This window comes from Ursus americanus, chromosome 21 (genome assembly GCF_024610735.1).
Source record: "Ursus americanus isolate L20-20 chromosome 21, mUrsAme1.1.p, whole genome shotgun sequence".
Lineage (NCBI taxonomy): Eukaryota > Metazoa > Chordata > Mammalia > Carnivora > Ursidae > Ursus > Ursus americanus.
The window spans coordinates 6,695,381-6,712,092 of NC_142147.1; the positions used below are offsets into that span (position 1 = coordinate 6,695,381).

Consider the following 16,712-nt stretch of genomic DNA (forward strand, 5'->3'; position numbering starts at 1 on the left):
AGTCCCCGGCCACCAGGCCCTACTCCTCCCCTGGCCCCCCCAACCCACACCGGGCCTGAGGAGTTGACACCAGCTTTATCTGTATGATAAAAATATAGCTACATTTCATATGGCATCCCACATTTTGCCCAAAGCATTTCTCTTTTTCTAATTTGAGTTCCCTTCATTTGCATATCACTCCTGAGATCAAAGAGTTCTGCTAATTGGGGTTTCCTCGCATTTGGAACGAGATAGATTTCTCTCCCTAGGATCAACCCATCTAAGAGCAGGAAGTCCCTCCTACAGGAGCAAAATGCTGTGATATTTAAGATGGTTCGGCCTAACAAAGCCTTTGCAATACAGGCCAGAGGTCTTCCCCTGAATTCGGGGTCCACCCAAAGTCAAATCAACTTTTGATGCCTTGCTTCAAAGCTTGAGAGAAGCGGCTACATTCGGTCACTGTACTCTCGACGGGATGCTGGGGGAATGGGCGTGGTGCCCAAAAGGCCAGATGACAGCAGTTCTGATAGCTTGGGCAGCTCCAGCCTTTCTGCCTCCCTTGGACTAATGACTCAGCTCTTCGTCCACTTTCCCATACAGCTACGCAAGAAACAGCCTGGCTTTTAATGCCTAGTAGAGACACTTTCTGAGTCTTTTTCCTGAAAATAACCTCTCACCTTTATATAGCATATTCTAGCTTTTCAAAGCCTGATCGTGTTTTGTTTCTTATGTCTCAATCTCCCACAAGCCAGTAAAGGAAGTGGCAGCTCGGTTATCAGCCCATTCTCCAGATAGGGAAACTGAGGCACCAGTGTGAGGCATGCGACAGCCTCACAGCCTTTTCTTCCTCTGTGGGGACCCACATGCTAGCCCCAGATGTTCCTGGTGAAGGCCCTCTGGCTAGTGAGCCCCCCCAGTTCATGCCAGCGAGATCTGGCATGCTTTGAGCGGCTTTGTTCTGCAAACTCACAAAAATCTGACCCTGGGTTGGTTTTCAGTGGTGACCGCAGGCTTCATCTCATTTGTTTCCTCAAGTAAAAGAAGAGTAATCGCCCAGCCCAGGCACTGGGAAGCATCCGGATTGGCTGTGGGCCCAAGAGTAAAAGCAGTGGAGCAATGTTCTGGAAAAGCCCCGGGGCTCCAGTTCAGGGCCTCAGAGCCCCCTCCTCCCCAACGACGGACAGCTGGACCGAGACTCCAGTGCCATCTGGTGGCTGCTTGCATTTTTCAACATTCCAAAAAAGAGAAAATGACCTTGGTGAAAGGTAGACCCTTTGAGAAGACTCGGGCCTGGGGGAGAGAGACCTCTTGCCTGACGTCAGGCTGCTAGTCATCAAGGTTCAAAGACTGGACCAGGGCTGAGGTGACGATGCCCCCCAGTGAAGATTCCTGCAAAGACAGCTATGACCCACAGTTGTCAGGGACCAGAGTCCCCTCCCAGATCCCCAGGACCCCTCAGGAGGACAGCTCTCCCCATGGCAGGGGTCTCCAGGGGTTGGACCCTCACGGTGCAGAGCTGTGGTTACAACGTTTAGCACCCTGGCTGGGCGAGAGCCATTCCCACTGACATCATGGCGGACCAGAAGAAATCCAGCCTTCTCCTCCACTATGATGCCTGGCCATAGAGCAACTTGTCTGCACCACTGGATGCTTCCTAGAGGTGACTGAGCCCACTCAGAGGGAACCCAAAATTCAGATGCTTAGAGCTTATTCTGAGAACTCTGGTCCTCAGCAAAGAGACCCAGGCTGGGGGCAGAACTATAGCAATGGGAAGGAATGCTTTTCCTGGGTCTTGAAGAAATCTCCCCCTCTTCAAGCTAGCCCTTCTGGCCACTGATAGAAGATCCTAGACATGCTGGTTAGAGCACCCTGTAGCCATGGTGACCTCATTTGCCTCCCTCTCCCCTAGGTTGACTTACCCTTGCAAAGACCACAAGGTTTGCCTCTTACCCCCAGACCAGGCCCCTGCTGAATATTTTCCCCACAGGTGGCACGAGAGGAAAGAAGACAGGACTTCTGCTCTAACAGTCCTTTCAATGCAGGTCAGTCTCATGGGATCTCTCCTCCAGCAGGAGATCCACACACATGTATACACACACACATACACGCACACACACCCCATGCCTATAGGGGCTCACTGTGGAGAGGGGAGATGGAGGCAGGGGGAAATCTGGTTTGTCTCACGGTAGAGGGGAGTCTCAGATTCCTACCAGGCATTCAGAACCCTTGATGAGGCTGACACTGTGAGAACTCTCCCCACTCTGCCCAATTCTCAAGCCCATTCAGGGCAAGATTAGTAACTCCTCAGCAAGCTTCATGTTCCTGAGCCCAAGGGAGTGGCTCTGAGAAAGGAAAAGAGTCTTGCTTTAGCCCAAAAGCCCTGGTCTCCAGCCTTTTTCCCCCCAGCGAGTGATGCCAAGGACATCGGAGCCCCTTATCCCCCTCCCAAGCACTCCTGTCCTCAGGCCCACCTAGCCCTTGCTGGAGGAAGGGTGGGGCCTGAATTGTTTCCACCTGGCTTCCCACCTCCCCACCGTCGGTGGTCCAGAGCTGGAGGAAGTACCCCACGTCCACCCCGTGGTTAGAGGTCATTTGCCTCCAGAGAGTCTATCTTCTGGTGGAAGAAAGGTTTTGGCCCCACTGACCCAAATTTAGGACCAAGAGAGGCTATGCCCAGAGAGGAGCGGGCAAGGCTGTGTGCAGGCTGGGCTGGCCGGGGAGAATTATGAATGTCACCTATGCACCTCGCTCCCTCCGTCCCTGGTCCTGTCCAGGTGACGCCAGCCTCGGAGAGGACAGATTAAGGCAGAAGAGGAGGTTCTATGAGCGTTAGGTGCCACACCCATCCTGTGACCTCATTAATCCTGCCAGTCCCAGTCACCTGCAGCTGGTGGGTCACCAGGACGATTGTCTTCCCCCTGAGCGTCTTCTTAATGCACTCTTCGAAAACGTGCTTCCCCACGTGGGCATCCACTGCTGACAGGGGGTCGTCCAGCAGGTAGATTTCGTGGTTTGAGTAGACAGCACGGGCCAGACTGATCCTCTGCCTCTGCCCCCCAGAGAGGTTGAGGCCCCGCTCCCCAATCTGTAGACAGGAGCAATGTTACTGTCCATCTCTGGGCCCCATTCCCACCCTGCAGTCCTCAGGGAAGAAGAGCTTCTTGAAGCTTCTCAAGACTCTTCTGCAGACTGATCATTACTACATTCCGGTTCCTCCACCCTTTACAGGGACCTCCTGACTGCACCAGATGCCCCGGGAAGTAGAAGACTCACTTCTGTAGGAAGCCTGGTGGACAGTGGCAACTAGAGAAAAACTCCAATATTGAGTGAGGGGGACCTGTCTCACCACAGCCCCATTCCAGTGCATAGCCCATAGAGAGGGGCTATGTCTTGACCACTAATACGAAAAGGGAATTGTTGAGCAGAAAGTTCTGGGAGCGTGGACAGGTGAACAGGAGGGAGCAGAGCCTGGGAGCAAATGTACAAGGAGGCTCTCAATTTGCTTGCTTGTGGACCAACTCCCCACCTCCACTAGGCCCTCTAAGCTCTACAGAGACAGAAGGCATGTCTACTTTGTTTATCACTATATCCCTAAGGTCTGGCATCACACCGGACCCAGAACAGGTGCTCAGTAAGTATCTGTAGAAAGGATGAAAAGCTAGATAGCTTGTGAACACAGGGGAAGGACACATGAAGCTGAACAAAAAAGTCCCCTATCTACTGGGAGCTCACATATCAGCAGAAAGTGGAGGCATGGTCAGTTATACACATAATAATGGTACAAAGCAGAATTTAACAATTGCCAGCTGAGAAACATAAGCCAAGTATTCTGGGGCAAATTACTGCAGACTGTAGGATTCAGGAAAATCTCCCTCAAGGGGGTGGATTTGTGGTTGGAACCTGAAAGGTGGTAACAATAGCAGGAACAGAGGTCTGGAGGCTGGAAGGCAAGTGCACATTTAGGCAGGTAGGGATGAACAGAAGCAAACCCTGGGGAGGTGGGCCGGGGCTGCAGCAAGAGAGGTCCTGAATGCCAGGCCAGGATGGCTGTGTATCCATTTCCCTGATGTAGGCACATGGAGGGCCCTAGCAGAGAAAGGCAATGTATTCCAAACTCATTTTTTCAAAGCACTTTAGCTGTCTGGTCTCCTCTAGGGCTTTTGGGCAAAGTCAAAGACTAAGCAGAGAGCACACGGGGATGGGGAGACAGGAAGATGGCACAGTGAGCCCCACCCTGGGTCATCTGAGTTGGCAGGCTCAACCCTGGACCCAGGCAGCTTTTTGGACAAGCAGCTGGGAGCAATGTTTGGAGGACAGAGTAAATGAGGTAAGAAGAAGGCCCTTGGGACTCCAGCCACAATGCAGCACCGCTGGACCTCTGTCTTTGGATGACAGACCCTGTCCACAAGATACGGAAGCAGCTTTCACCAAAAACCTTCTGTAAGTTAACAGGGAGATAGGGAATGGCTCCAGCAGTGACCACACCGAAACCAACACAGGTAGGGTTGGTACCACATCCATTATAATATTCCCCCAAGAATAAGCCCAGATGGAGAATTCAGGATGGTAGAACTTGGCTTTTCCCACACTTCCTGGGACCTTTCTGTCCTCCAGGGCATCCAAATGTGGATGGAACCAGGGCCTGCCAGCCTCAGCCCTTTCAGCCTAGGCAGCCAGGCTGCCATGTTGCCGCAGTGCGGCTGAGCTCCTAGCTCCGCTCACCTCAGTCAGGTCTCCATAAGGAAGGCTGCTCAGGTCCTCCTGAAGGGCACAGACACGAACCGTGTGCTGATACCTGTAGACACAAATGACAGAAGTCAGCATGGTGGCAAAAGACCCCACTGCTGCCCTGGGTTACCTGGAAAGGCATTGCTGGTGTCACTGGGGTAAGGCAAGGAGTTGGCCAGTTGCTTCATCTTTGATGTCCAAAGGCAGCTTCCCCTTGACCCTGAGGCATCTCCCACATACCTGATGCAGAGCTGACTCAAGGATGGCTCCTTCCCTCATAGGCTTCCTGCCCTGAGGGGAAGATGACTCCATGTACATGAAACCTCTGAAGGGACAACTGGGGGCACCAACTGCTAGCACTGCTCTTGAGAGTGACCAGTGTGAGCTGAGGTCACTGTGGGAGGCTTCCTGGAGGATGCGAGGCCATGAATGGAACAGATGTGTGTGGGTGGAGGGTAGGAGCGGGGTGCTGGGGATGATTATTAACAATGACCTGAATCTGCTCCAGGGTACCCCTCTATCCACCAGTCACTCCTACCAGGTTGGAGGGAGCAGGGCTTTCTCCCCCTGAGACACCTGACTACACAGGGCACAGAGAACACTGCCTGAAGAACAGAGGCCAAGCAGGAATAGGATCTCAGTTCCTTGGACCTCCTGGCCTCTTGGTTTTGTCCCTCAACATTGCCCACTGTCTAGCACTGGGACGGTCTGTTGCAAGTCTAATGGGCAAGACCCTAACTAACTCTCAGCAGACATACTGCTGGGATCGGTACCTCATCCTGCAAAGGAGAGCTAAGCTGGGTGACCACTATGGGCATGACCCCAGTCTCACTCCCTGGGGACTTCTGACAGCAAGGGATCTAGGAAAGTCAATAAGTTAGCGGGTAGGAACTCAAAAATGCCCAGGTCTCAAGCTATGGGAAAATTTCACACGCTCCTCCCTGGGTTATCTCTGTACCTCATTCCCACTCAGATGGCTCCCACCGTCAGTAGAATCTTTCCCAGGGCACCACAGTACACCACATCACTGCTTCAGGAGCTACTTCCTGCTCTGAATTCCCTGACGGGCCTGGCGTCAGTTCAAGCCCATGCCCTATCCAAGGAACAGTCAGTTCCCACCACCGGGCCTAGGTTTCTGTCCCACTTGACAGGCTGCCTGCCTCTACAAGGGTTAATTAATTGATTAGTTGATTGATTGATTGATTGACTGATTAGCTGATTGATATCATCAGCATCATCTGCATCATTGGGATCCTCTCTTCTCAATGCATGACAGTGAGCAAGCCTCATAACTCAGACTTTGCAGGACACACTTTCCCAATAAAGGGCCCCAACAACAGAGTGAGCAGGCAGATCATGGGCTGCCCTTCAGGTGGCATGCTGGCCCCTTGCAGCGCTTAATGTCCTGGAGCAGAAGCTGGGCATAGCCCTGAGCATGACTCCCATACACCAACTTTAGAAGTGGTATACATGGTGGTGAAGACTGGGGGCTTTGGCAAGGTAGCAATATTTATATTAGACAAAATAGACTTTAAAGCAAGACACAAAGGAGGGTATTACATAATGATAAAGGGATCAATCCAAATAGAGGATATAACAATTGTAAATGTGCCCAACATTGGAGCACCTAAATACATAAAGCAAATATTAATGAATACAAAGAAAGAAAATGATGGTATTATAATAATAGTAAAAGACTTTAACACCCCATGTACGTCAATGGATAGATCATCTAGGCAGAAAATCAATAAGAAAAGTGTCTTTGAATGATTCATTTGACTGGATGGACATAAGAGATATATAAAGAACATTCCATCCAAAAACAAGAAAATATACATTCTTTTCAAGTGCACATGAAACATTCTTCAGAATACATTGCATATTAGGCCCTAAAACAATCCTCGATACATTTAAGAAGATCAAAATCATAGCACATCTTTTCTGATCACAACAGTAGTAAAACTAGAAATCAATCACAAGAAAAAAACTGGGAAAAACACAAACACATGGAGTCTAAACGACACGATATTTAACAACCATTGGGTCAATGAAGCAATCAAAGAAGAAATTAAAAAAATACATGGAGACAAATGAAAATGAAAACACCATGGTTCAGAATCTTTGGGACACAGCAAAAGGAGTTCTAACAGGGAAACATATAGTGATACAGGTCTACCTAAGAAACAAGAAAAAGCCGAAATAAACAACCTAACCTTACACTTGAAGTAACTAGAAAAAGAAGAACAAAGCCCAAGATGAGTAGAAGGAAAAAAAAATAAAGATCAAAGCAGAAATAAATGACACAGAGATGAAAACAAGTCAGAAAAGAAAATCAATGAAACCAAGAGTTGGTTCTTTGAAAAGATAAATAAGATTTATAAACACTTAGCCAGATGCATCAAAAAAAAGAAAGGACCCCAAAAAATAAATTCAGAAATATAAGAGGAGAAGTAACAACTGACACCACAGAAATACAAAAGATTTTAAAAGAATACTTTGAAAAATTATATGACAACAAACTGGATAACCTAGAAGAAATAGACACATTTCTAGAAACGTATAATCTTCCAAAACTGAATCAGGGAGAAATAGAAAATTTTGACAGAGCAATTACTAGTAACAAAATTAAATCGGTAATAATAATAATAACTTATTGAAAATAGAAGCCCAGGACCAGATAGATTCACAGGTGAAGTCTACCAAACATTTAAGAAGAGTTAATACCTATTCTCCTCAAACTGTTCCAAAAAATAGAAGAGGAAGGAAAGCTTCCAAATACATTTTATGAAGCCAGCGGTATCCTGATACCAAAACCAGACAAAGACACCACAAAAGAAAAGAAAACTACAGACCAATATCCCTGATTGAACACAGATGTCCAAATCATCAGAATATTAGCAAACCCCATTTAACAATACATTAAAAGGATCATTCACCATGATCAAGTGGGATTTATTCTGGGGATGCAAGGATGGTTCAATATTTGCAAATCAATCAACATGGTACATCACATCAATAAAATGAAAGCTAAAAATCATATGATCATCTCAATAGATGCAGAAAAAGCATCTGACAAAGTTCAACATTCATTCAAATAAAAACTCCAAACAAAGTAGGTTTAGAGGGAACATACCGCAACATAATAAAGTCCATATATGAAAACCCACACCTAATATCATACTCAGTGGTGAAAAACTACAAGATTTTCCTCTAAGATCAGGAATGAGACTAGGATATCCACTCCCACCACTTTTATTTGACATCATATTGGAAGTTTTAGCCACAGCAATCAGACAAGAAAATAAATGAGGCATTCATACTGGCAAAGAAGTTGTTAAACTGGCACTATTTGTAGATGACATGATACTGTACATAGAAAATCCTAAAAACCCCACCAAAACACTACTATGAGTTCTGTGAAGTTGCAGGATACAAAATTTACACCCAGAAATTGGTAGCATTTCTATACACTCATAACGAAGTAGCAGAAAGAGAAATTAAGAAAATAATTCTATTTACAATGGCACCAAAAAATAATAAAATACCTAAGAATAAACTTAACCAAGGAGATGAAAGTTCTGTACTCTGAAAACTATAAAACACTGATGAAAGAAACTGGAGGTGACACAAATAAATGGAAAGATATACAGGGCTCATGAATTGGATTTAAAATGTCCACACTATCCAAAGCAATCTATAGATTCAATGCAAACCCTATCAAAATGCCAATAGCATTTTTCACAGAACTAGAACAAATGATATTAAAATTTGTATCTTGGTACACAAAAGACCCCAAGTAGCCAAAGCAAACTTGAGAAAGAAAAACAAAGCTGGAGGCATCACACTTCCTGATTTTAAGATATACTACAAAGTTATAGTCATCAAAACACTATGGTACTGGCACAAAAACAGACATATAGATCAAAGGAACAAAACAGAGAGCTCAGAAATAAACCCCTACTTAAATGGTCAATTAATCTATGACGAAGGAGGCAAGAATATACAATGGGAAAGACAGTCTCTTCAATAAATAGTGCTGGGGGCACCTGGGTGGCTCAGTCAGTTAAGCATATGCCTTTGGCTCAGGTCATGATCCTAGAGCCCCAGGATCAAGCCCTGCATCAGGCTCCCTGCTCAGCGGGGAGTCTGCTTCTCCCTCTGCTCCTCTGCCCACTCATGCTCTCTCTCTCTATCATTCACTCTCTCAAATAAATAAATAAAATACATTTTTTTAAAATGGTGCTGAGAAAACTGGACAATTATGTGCAAAAGGATGAAAGTGGGCCAGTTTATAACACCACACACAAAAATAAACTCTAAATGGATTAGATCTAAATGTGAGACCTAAGGCCATGAAAATCCTAGATGAAAACACAAGCAGTAATTTCTCTGATATTGGCTGTAGCAACATTTTTTTAGATGTGTCTCCTAAGGCAAGAGAAACAAAAACAAAATTAATTAATGGGACTACATCAAAATAAAAAACTTTTGGGGGCCCCTGGGTGGCTCAGTCAGTCAAGCATTCAACTCTTTATCTTAGCTCAGGTTTGATCTCAGGCCATGAAATTTAGACCCACTAACAAACAAACAAACAAACAAACAAACAAACAAATAACTTTTGCACAGCAAAGGAAACTATCAACAAAACAGAAAAGCACGGGGCGCCTGGGTAGTGCAGTCGTTAATCGTCTGCCTTCGGCTCAGGGCGTGATCCCAGGGTTCTGGGATCGAGCCCCGCATCAGGCTCCTCCGCTGGGAGCCTGCTTCTTCCTCTCCCACTCCCCCTGCTTGTGTTCCCTCTCTCGCTGGCTGTCTCTCTGCCAAATAAATAAATAAATAATCTTTAAAAAAAAAACAGAAAAGCAACCTACTGAATGGGAGAAGCTATTTGCAAATGATACATCTTATAAAGGGTTAATATCCAAAATATATAAAGAACTTATAACAACTCAACACCAAAAAAACAATCTGATTAAAAAATAGGCAGAAGACTTGAATAGGCATTTTCCTTAAAAAAGACATCCAGATGGCCAACAGACACCTAAAAAGGTGCTCAGTATCATTAATCATCAGGCAAATCAAAACCACAATGAAATAACACCTTACACCTGTCAGAATGGCAAAAATCAAAAAGGCAAGAAATAACAAGTGTTGGAGAGGATGTGAAGAAAAGGGAGCCCTCATATACTGTTGATGGGAATGTAAATTGGTGCAGCCACTCAGGAAAATAGTATAGAGTTTCCTCAAAAATTAAAAATAGAAATATCATATGACCCAGTGATTCCATTATGGGGTATTTACCCATAGAAAACAAAGACACTAATTGGAAAAGATGCATGCACCCCTATGTTTACTGCAGCATTATTTACAACAGCCAAGATATGGAAGCAACCTAAGTGTCCACTGATAGGTGAATGGATAAGGAAGATGTGATGTGGGTGTGTGGGGTGTGTGTGTGTGTGTGTGTGTGTGTGTGTGTGTGTGGTGTGTAATGGAATATTCCATAATCTTAAAAAAGGATGAGATCATGCCATTTGCAACAACATGGATGGGCCTAGAGGATATTATACTAAATGCAATGAGTCAGACTGAGAAAGACAAACACCATATGGTTTCACTTATACATGCAATTCGAAAAAAACAAACGAATAAACAAACAAAAAGCAGAGTCAGACCCATAAATACAGAAAACAAATTGAGGGTTGCAGGTGGGGGAAGGGAATGGGCAAAATGAGTGAAGGGGGTGGTGGAAGGTACAGGCTTCCAGTTACAGAATGAGTAAGTCGTGGGGATGAAAGGTACAGGACAGGGTGTCTAGTCCATGATATTGTAACAGAGTTGGTAACTGACAGTAGCTACACTTAGGGTGAGCATACAGTAACATATGGAGAAGTTGAATCACTATGTTGTACACCTGAAACTAATGTAACGTGTGTCAACTATACTCAAATTGAAAAAAAACCCAAAAAACCCAAAACTTTTTTAAAAGACCAGGGGCTTTGCCATTAGAACAATCTGTGTTTGAATCCAGCTGGGTGACCCTGGACAAGTGAATGTACCTCCCTGACCCTCACTCTCCCCTCTATAAATTGGGCTAATAACTCTGATGGGGTCGTGAGAAGGAAACAAGAACGCACCTGTAAAGCCATCTGGGCAATTCCTGGAGCGCTGCAAATTCTCCATCCGTGGTGGTGATTATTCACAGTATTACCCTTGTCGACCTTTAATTACGAGACGCAGATTGCTCGGCACATCTTCATCCCTTTGCCACCCCTACCCCCATCTTAAGTTTCGCCCCAGTCTCCTGCTTCCTGTGGCCTGAGAGCCACCATGTTCACCCTAGGGACGCCACACACAAGGGGTGTTCTGATCTACTCTGCCAGGCCCAATTCAAGCTCCACGCTCTCTTCCGTCTCAGGAGCTCAGCTGCCTCTGAATAATACAACAGAACCTCGCGCCTCTTGGCACATTGCTTCTTGGTGCACCGTATTCCTGCACATCTCTTGCAGACCCTTCCAGACTTGAACACCTCAGGGGCAAAGATCCGTCTGAGCCACCCTTCTTTCCCCCATCGTCCGGCACCGTCCTCCAAATTGCAGGCATTTGGTAATATTTGCCCTGACATCCCGCCTGATAAAGATAGGAATCCTTCCTCCTAGCTGGCTACTACAGAAAGAAAAAACATTCCAGGTGCGGTGGGGAGGAGGCCAGGAAATGCTGAGCAGAGCAGTTTGGCTGGTGCCGAAGACTCCTGCACTGATCAGACCTTCCTGCCGCTCTTGAGCCTCCTGGCAACAGGATGCCATGGCCAGGGAAGAGGAGGGGACATGATAGACCCCTTGCTGGGAACCCACGTGCTGGCCAACGTCAGCCAGCAAGGACAGTTTGTGGGTTCAGGCAATAAAATACACAAGTCCAGACCATCACTGGAGAGCTAATAGCCAAATTAAAAAAAAAAAAAGCAACTCCATGGGTCTTTACTTCAGCATCATGCAGCCTGGGGAGGCTTCAAGGGGACCCAGATGTCAGGAAGCTCCAGGGAGGACAAATGATGTTGGCCTGGCACTCAAGACCCAAAAACCCCTGCCATTTAATAGCCTTGACGTTGGGCAGGTCAACTCCCCTTCTGAGCTTCGCCCTCTTCATCTGTAAAATGGGGATATAATGCCAGGATTTCCCTAAATAGGTGTTTATAGAACTCTAATGAGAGAATGTACATGGCAGCAGAGCAAATCCAGGAAAGAATCATAGAAAGCTCTTACTTTCCAGTGCTTAAATATCGGTCCAAAGTGTATCCAAAAATTCTGACTTGAACTTCGTTTTTCTTCCCTTAGATCATTTTGAGTATATTACGGCAATATATCCTTATAGATCTGATGTCAATTAATCATTTCAGGGCTGATTAATTTGCGTACCAGCTGCTCATGATTTCAAGCAGTTTTGGTTACTCGGCCTAAAGCAAAATTGCCAGATATATCTTTCTGCAGTTAGACAACATATGCACCGTTACAGAGAACCTCAGAACATATGCACTGGGAATGAGGTGCCAATCCTATCCATTCCTTAGAGTGTGGTCACAGGTCTGCAGAAGGCGCCTCTCCTGAACTCTTGGGTCAGGAAGAGAAAAACCAACACCTATTTGGATCTGATGACTGTTTAATCAGAATTCATTAAAGAAACCCACTTAGCAAGCATCACGATGACATCAGCATCTATAGCAGAAAGTACCAAATGCCTCATCGTTTCAAGGTTAATATTACCTTTGGTGATCATACTTTTCTCCAAATAGGATGTTTTCTCTCACATTTCCATGAAAGATCCATGCTTGCTGGGAAACATAGGCCACAGTCCCATTGACTGCCACAATCCCCTGCTGCAACTGCATCTGGAGAAAATACCGGAATGCCTTCAGAAGCTACACCTCACAGACGTCTCTTCAGGGGCCCGCTGCACCCTTGCCACCCACTGATTCCGTGGACATTGATTGTGATGGTGCACGAGGGTCAACAAGACGTCTTGACCCACATTGCAAAGCACAACAGTCTGTGGTCTGATGGCCACAAAGTCAAAAATCTATAAGTGGCCAGGCAGGAATGTCACAGAAGGGACAGTGGGGAGCTCTACTGTGGGCTGGAGAGGCCACATGGCTCCTCCGTATAACCAGATGCCCTCTGAGAGGACCCATCACAAAGGTTTCCTTTTCCTCCAGGTGCACCAGCAGGATCCCACCCTCCTCAGCCAGGCCCCAGGGACAGGACATAGCCAGCACGGCTGTGGACGGTGGTCCTGGTGTGCCCTGTCGCAAGGAAGCAGCCTCAACTCAGCTGCACATTTCGTGCGGGGCCGGGGACAAGGACGCAGGTTTGGTGCAGCCAGAATCTCCCATTCTTCAAGAGGAGTGGGAAATCTGGTTTCATGTGGCACATCGAGCAATCCAATTAAAAACTTGCGTGAGCTCTGGTGTGTGACCCTGAGCACATAAGTTCACTTAGGATGATCCCACGTGGTGGGCCTCTAACAGGTAACAGTGGTCACTAGTCACGATGCCCTGTTCAAAGCTGTCAGGAGACAGGATTTGTGAGGGACGGGGACAGAAGATAGCCAAGGTCAAGGGATGTGATGCCATTTCACCTCAGGCATGGTCCAAGGGACAGAGAACATTAGACTTGGAGAAGAGAAAACGATATGACAAGAATGGTGATAAGAAGTGAGTGAATGGGGTATATGCCAGGCACAGGGTCAAGTACACACGAAATGTCGATCACCACGACTGGCCCTGGGAATGACCCTATAATGATTATATACGTCATCTTGTGTAATCCTCACCATGACCCTCCTAACCCCCATTTTACAGAGGAAGACACCAAGGTTCAGAGAGGCTTAGTTACTTATCCAAGGTTCAACAGTGAGCATGAGGCTGAGACAGGTGGTAAGCATAGGCAGTCCGCAGCCCACTCAGCGGTCACCCTGCTGCCTCTATCCCAGGGACTATGCAGAGGCATGTGATCTCACCACTGTCACATGGGAGATAGACTCTCTTTTCTCTGAGAGATTCCAAAGGAGCAGACCAAAGGGCAGAAGTTAAAAGGAGGCACACCTCACTTCCATATACATCACAACTCTCCAAAGAGGGAACTGGCTGTTGAAATAATGAACTCCCCATTGCTGGAGCTATCTGAGCAGAGGCTGGCTCATCTCTTAGGGCATGCCGGGGAGAGACTCCTGTTATTAAGTAGAGAACTGGGATGGGTCACCTGGAACACACCTGCGGACTCTAGGGTTAGGACAGAGATACACACACAGAATCCTAGAGCATAAGGGACCTTAGGAGCTCACCGGATTCTGTCCCCACCTCCTCCTTCAGACAGGGAAGGGGTTGTCACTCTTTCTAGAAATGAGTTAACTGAGGCCAAAAGAAGTCACCCTAGTCTAGCAGGCTCTTCTGAGCCTAGCATGCTTGTTTTTTCAGAGGTGCCTCGTCTCCCTACTACAGGCATCCAAACTACTCTTTAGGAACAGCAGGGTGGGGAGAAAGAGGACCTAATATTCATTCATTTGGGATGAGAAACCATATCAATTTAGAGCCCTGTGAATACATTAAGTGACTAGGCCATTTCGCTGGAGTCACACAGCCGGAAGTGGCAAAGGACAAGAACCCCGAGCTCTTCCCTCTTCCTACCCCGAGGTCTGCAGAGAGTTGAGGGCACACTGCTGCTGTAGTTGATGTGTGCCTTCAGCCGCTCCATCAAGGAAGGCCTGGCTGAGCCAGTGCTCTGGGCAGACACTGGGACATGGAGATGGACAAGGGGAAAAACACATCTAGAGTCACGGTAAGTCATAGGTTCCTCGGTCCTTCCCTGCCAAGCCACCTTGCCTGCCTTTCTAGTCAGGATGGCCCAAGTCATGGGAAATACCATGTACTTCATGACTTGTCTCTTCCTTTGACAAAGATGGCACTCTAGGCAAGGAAACAGTCATTGTTTAACACATGTCCTTCGGAGGCAAAACCAGGAGTGTATGAAAACTCAGCACCACCTGGAAAAGGGACATGGGGCTGCTGAGCACATTAACCTCCTGGAAATATCTGTTATTGGATGTCCAATGCAGCCGAGCCCAGCTGCTGGGTCCACTGTTCTCGAAGGGTCCCAGACACAGCAGACAGGGGGCCATTTGACTGTCATGTCAGTGTTCCATCTTCGCAGCTTACCTGTCCTAGGAGAGCTGCAATGAGGGAGCTCTTTCCACTTCCGACATTCCCGCATACTCCCAAGACCTTCCCCTACCGAAGAAACAGAAAAAAGACACAGTCATTCCACCAGTTCTCAGAGGGTCTTGGGCCGAAGGTGTTGCCCCCAACTGTGCTGGCTCGAAGGGGTCACTGCTGGCTCTAAGAGGTGGCAGCTACAGCCTCACACCCCAAACCTGATACACAGCCTGGGAGGAGGCAAGAACCTAAGTCTTAATTAAGTGCTTTCCTTGGCATAGCACAGCGGAGTGCCCGGAGGACTTCCAGAAATCATGTGCAAGCACTGATGCGAAACAGCCTTGTGCTGGTCTGGGACACACAGGCCCTGGTCATGAGGATTGTCTTGTGCCCACACTCCAGGAAAACAAATCTAACAGAAGTTGAAGGCTGCACAACCCAGGGGGACAAGGGTAGCCTTTGAAATAGAGAGCCGAGTGTTTTTCAAAAGTCATTTTTAAAGTATCCTTCCACCATACCGAAGCATAATCTGAAATTACTGAGCAGTTATGCTATTCCAGCGCACTGGGTTCATGGATTATTCTCAGCTACGGATCCATTAATTCAACCACGAATCATTGTAAGAGACTGCTACGGGCCAGGTGCTGTCCTGGACACTACTAATAGCACAATATGGTCATGAACATGACAGACTACAGGTGGGCTCTGCCCTCAAGGAGCTTATGTTTTAGTTGGAGGGACCAACAGTCAACAAGGTAAGTAAGTAAAATATGGAGTAGGTCAGGTACACGCCATGGAAACACAGAAAGCAGGGAGAAGACAGGGAGGAGATGAGGGCGGAGGGAACCTTACTGGAAAAGTAAATGTCTTAGCTTGAGTTCTCCCAGAAACAGGCCTTGAATCAAAGATCTGAGGGAAGGTAGTTTGTTTGGGAGGTTCCATGGGAAGGGGAAGGCGGCTCATCAGGGGTGTACTCTTATGTCAGCCCGCACGGGAGGCAAGTGAAGTTCAGTCCTGCTGGGAAATTCTGGGACGCTGAGGGTGGTTCTATGCCCCGCATGGCTGAGGGAGTTGGGGTAGCCAACAGTCAGTGTTTGAGAGCGGCTCCCTCGGCTGTGGATGTGCTTCTGCTTTGTAGGTTGTGGGGAGGGCCCTCGGGCACAGAGAGAGATCCGGCAGTCGGAAGATGGCCGGGGCACATGGATGGGTCACTGACAGTATCTGCTATGGGCGCCATTTGAGTAAGACCTGAAGGAAGTGAAGGAATCAGCCATATAGATATCTGGGGGGACATTACTGCAGGCAGAGCAAGAGTCCATATGGAGACTTTGAGGCAGACACGTGCCCACTCCTGTGTTCAAGCAAATATTGTAATGCTGCAGTTGGAACATAAGAGAATTCTCATTAAGACCTGCTGTCTGTGATCCCTTAGAGCAAAGATGTCCACCATGGAGCTAAATATGTCTCCTTTCCCATCTGAGATAGACCAGAAGGGTCCTGTCTGCTATCCCCAGCATGTGAGGATTGCTTCTTATCACCATGGATTTCTTTGACAAGTCTTTATGGAACACAAGGCATCATTCTGGGCACCAGGGATAAAGCAATAGGCAGATGTGACCCCCACCTCAGGCAGCTCACACTGTCATTGAAGCTGCAGGTAACTGAGCTGATCCATTTTAATTCCACTAAAAGGACTTCAAAGAACTGGGACATTACAAAGAGTTTGGGACAGAGACCACAGGGATGGATCCAGCTTCTAGGCATTTGGTTCTCTTTTGATTTCTATCTACTATCTGGGGCC

General features: G+C 47.1%; 1 protein-coding gene across 2 annotated transcripts in view; it reads right to left on the bottom strand.

The window, feature by feature from the left end:
- The window catches only part of ABCC12 (ATP binding cassette subfamily C member 12), a 65,690-nt gene that overhangs the window by 27,782 nt on the left and 21,196 nt on the right, over positions 1-16,712 (bottom strand). For both annotated transcript variants that reach the window (XM_087853340.1, XM_087853341.1), the window contains exons 10-13: positions 14,915-14,986; positions 12,468-12,592; positions 4,702-4,774; positions 2,861-3,064 (exon numbers count right to left, since the gene is read on the bottom strand). In XM_087853340.1, coding sequence (XP_087709466.1) covers positions 2,861-3,064; positions 4,702-4,774; positions 12,468-12,592; positions 14,915-14,986 — 474 coding nt within the window. The remainder of the gene's footprint in view (positions 1-2,860; positions 3,065-4,701; positions 4,775-12,467; positions 12,593-14,914; positions 14,987-16,712) is intronic.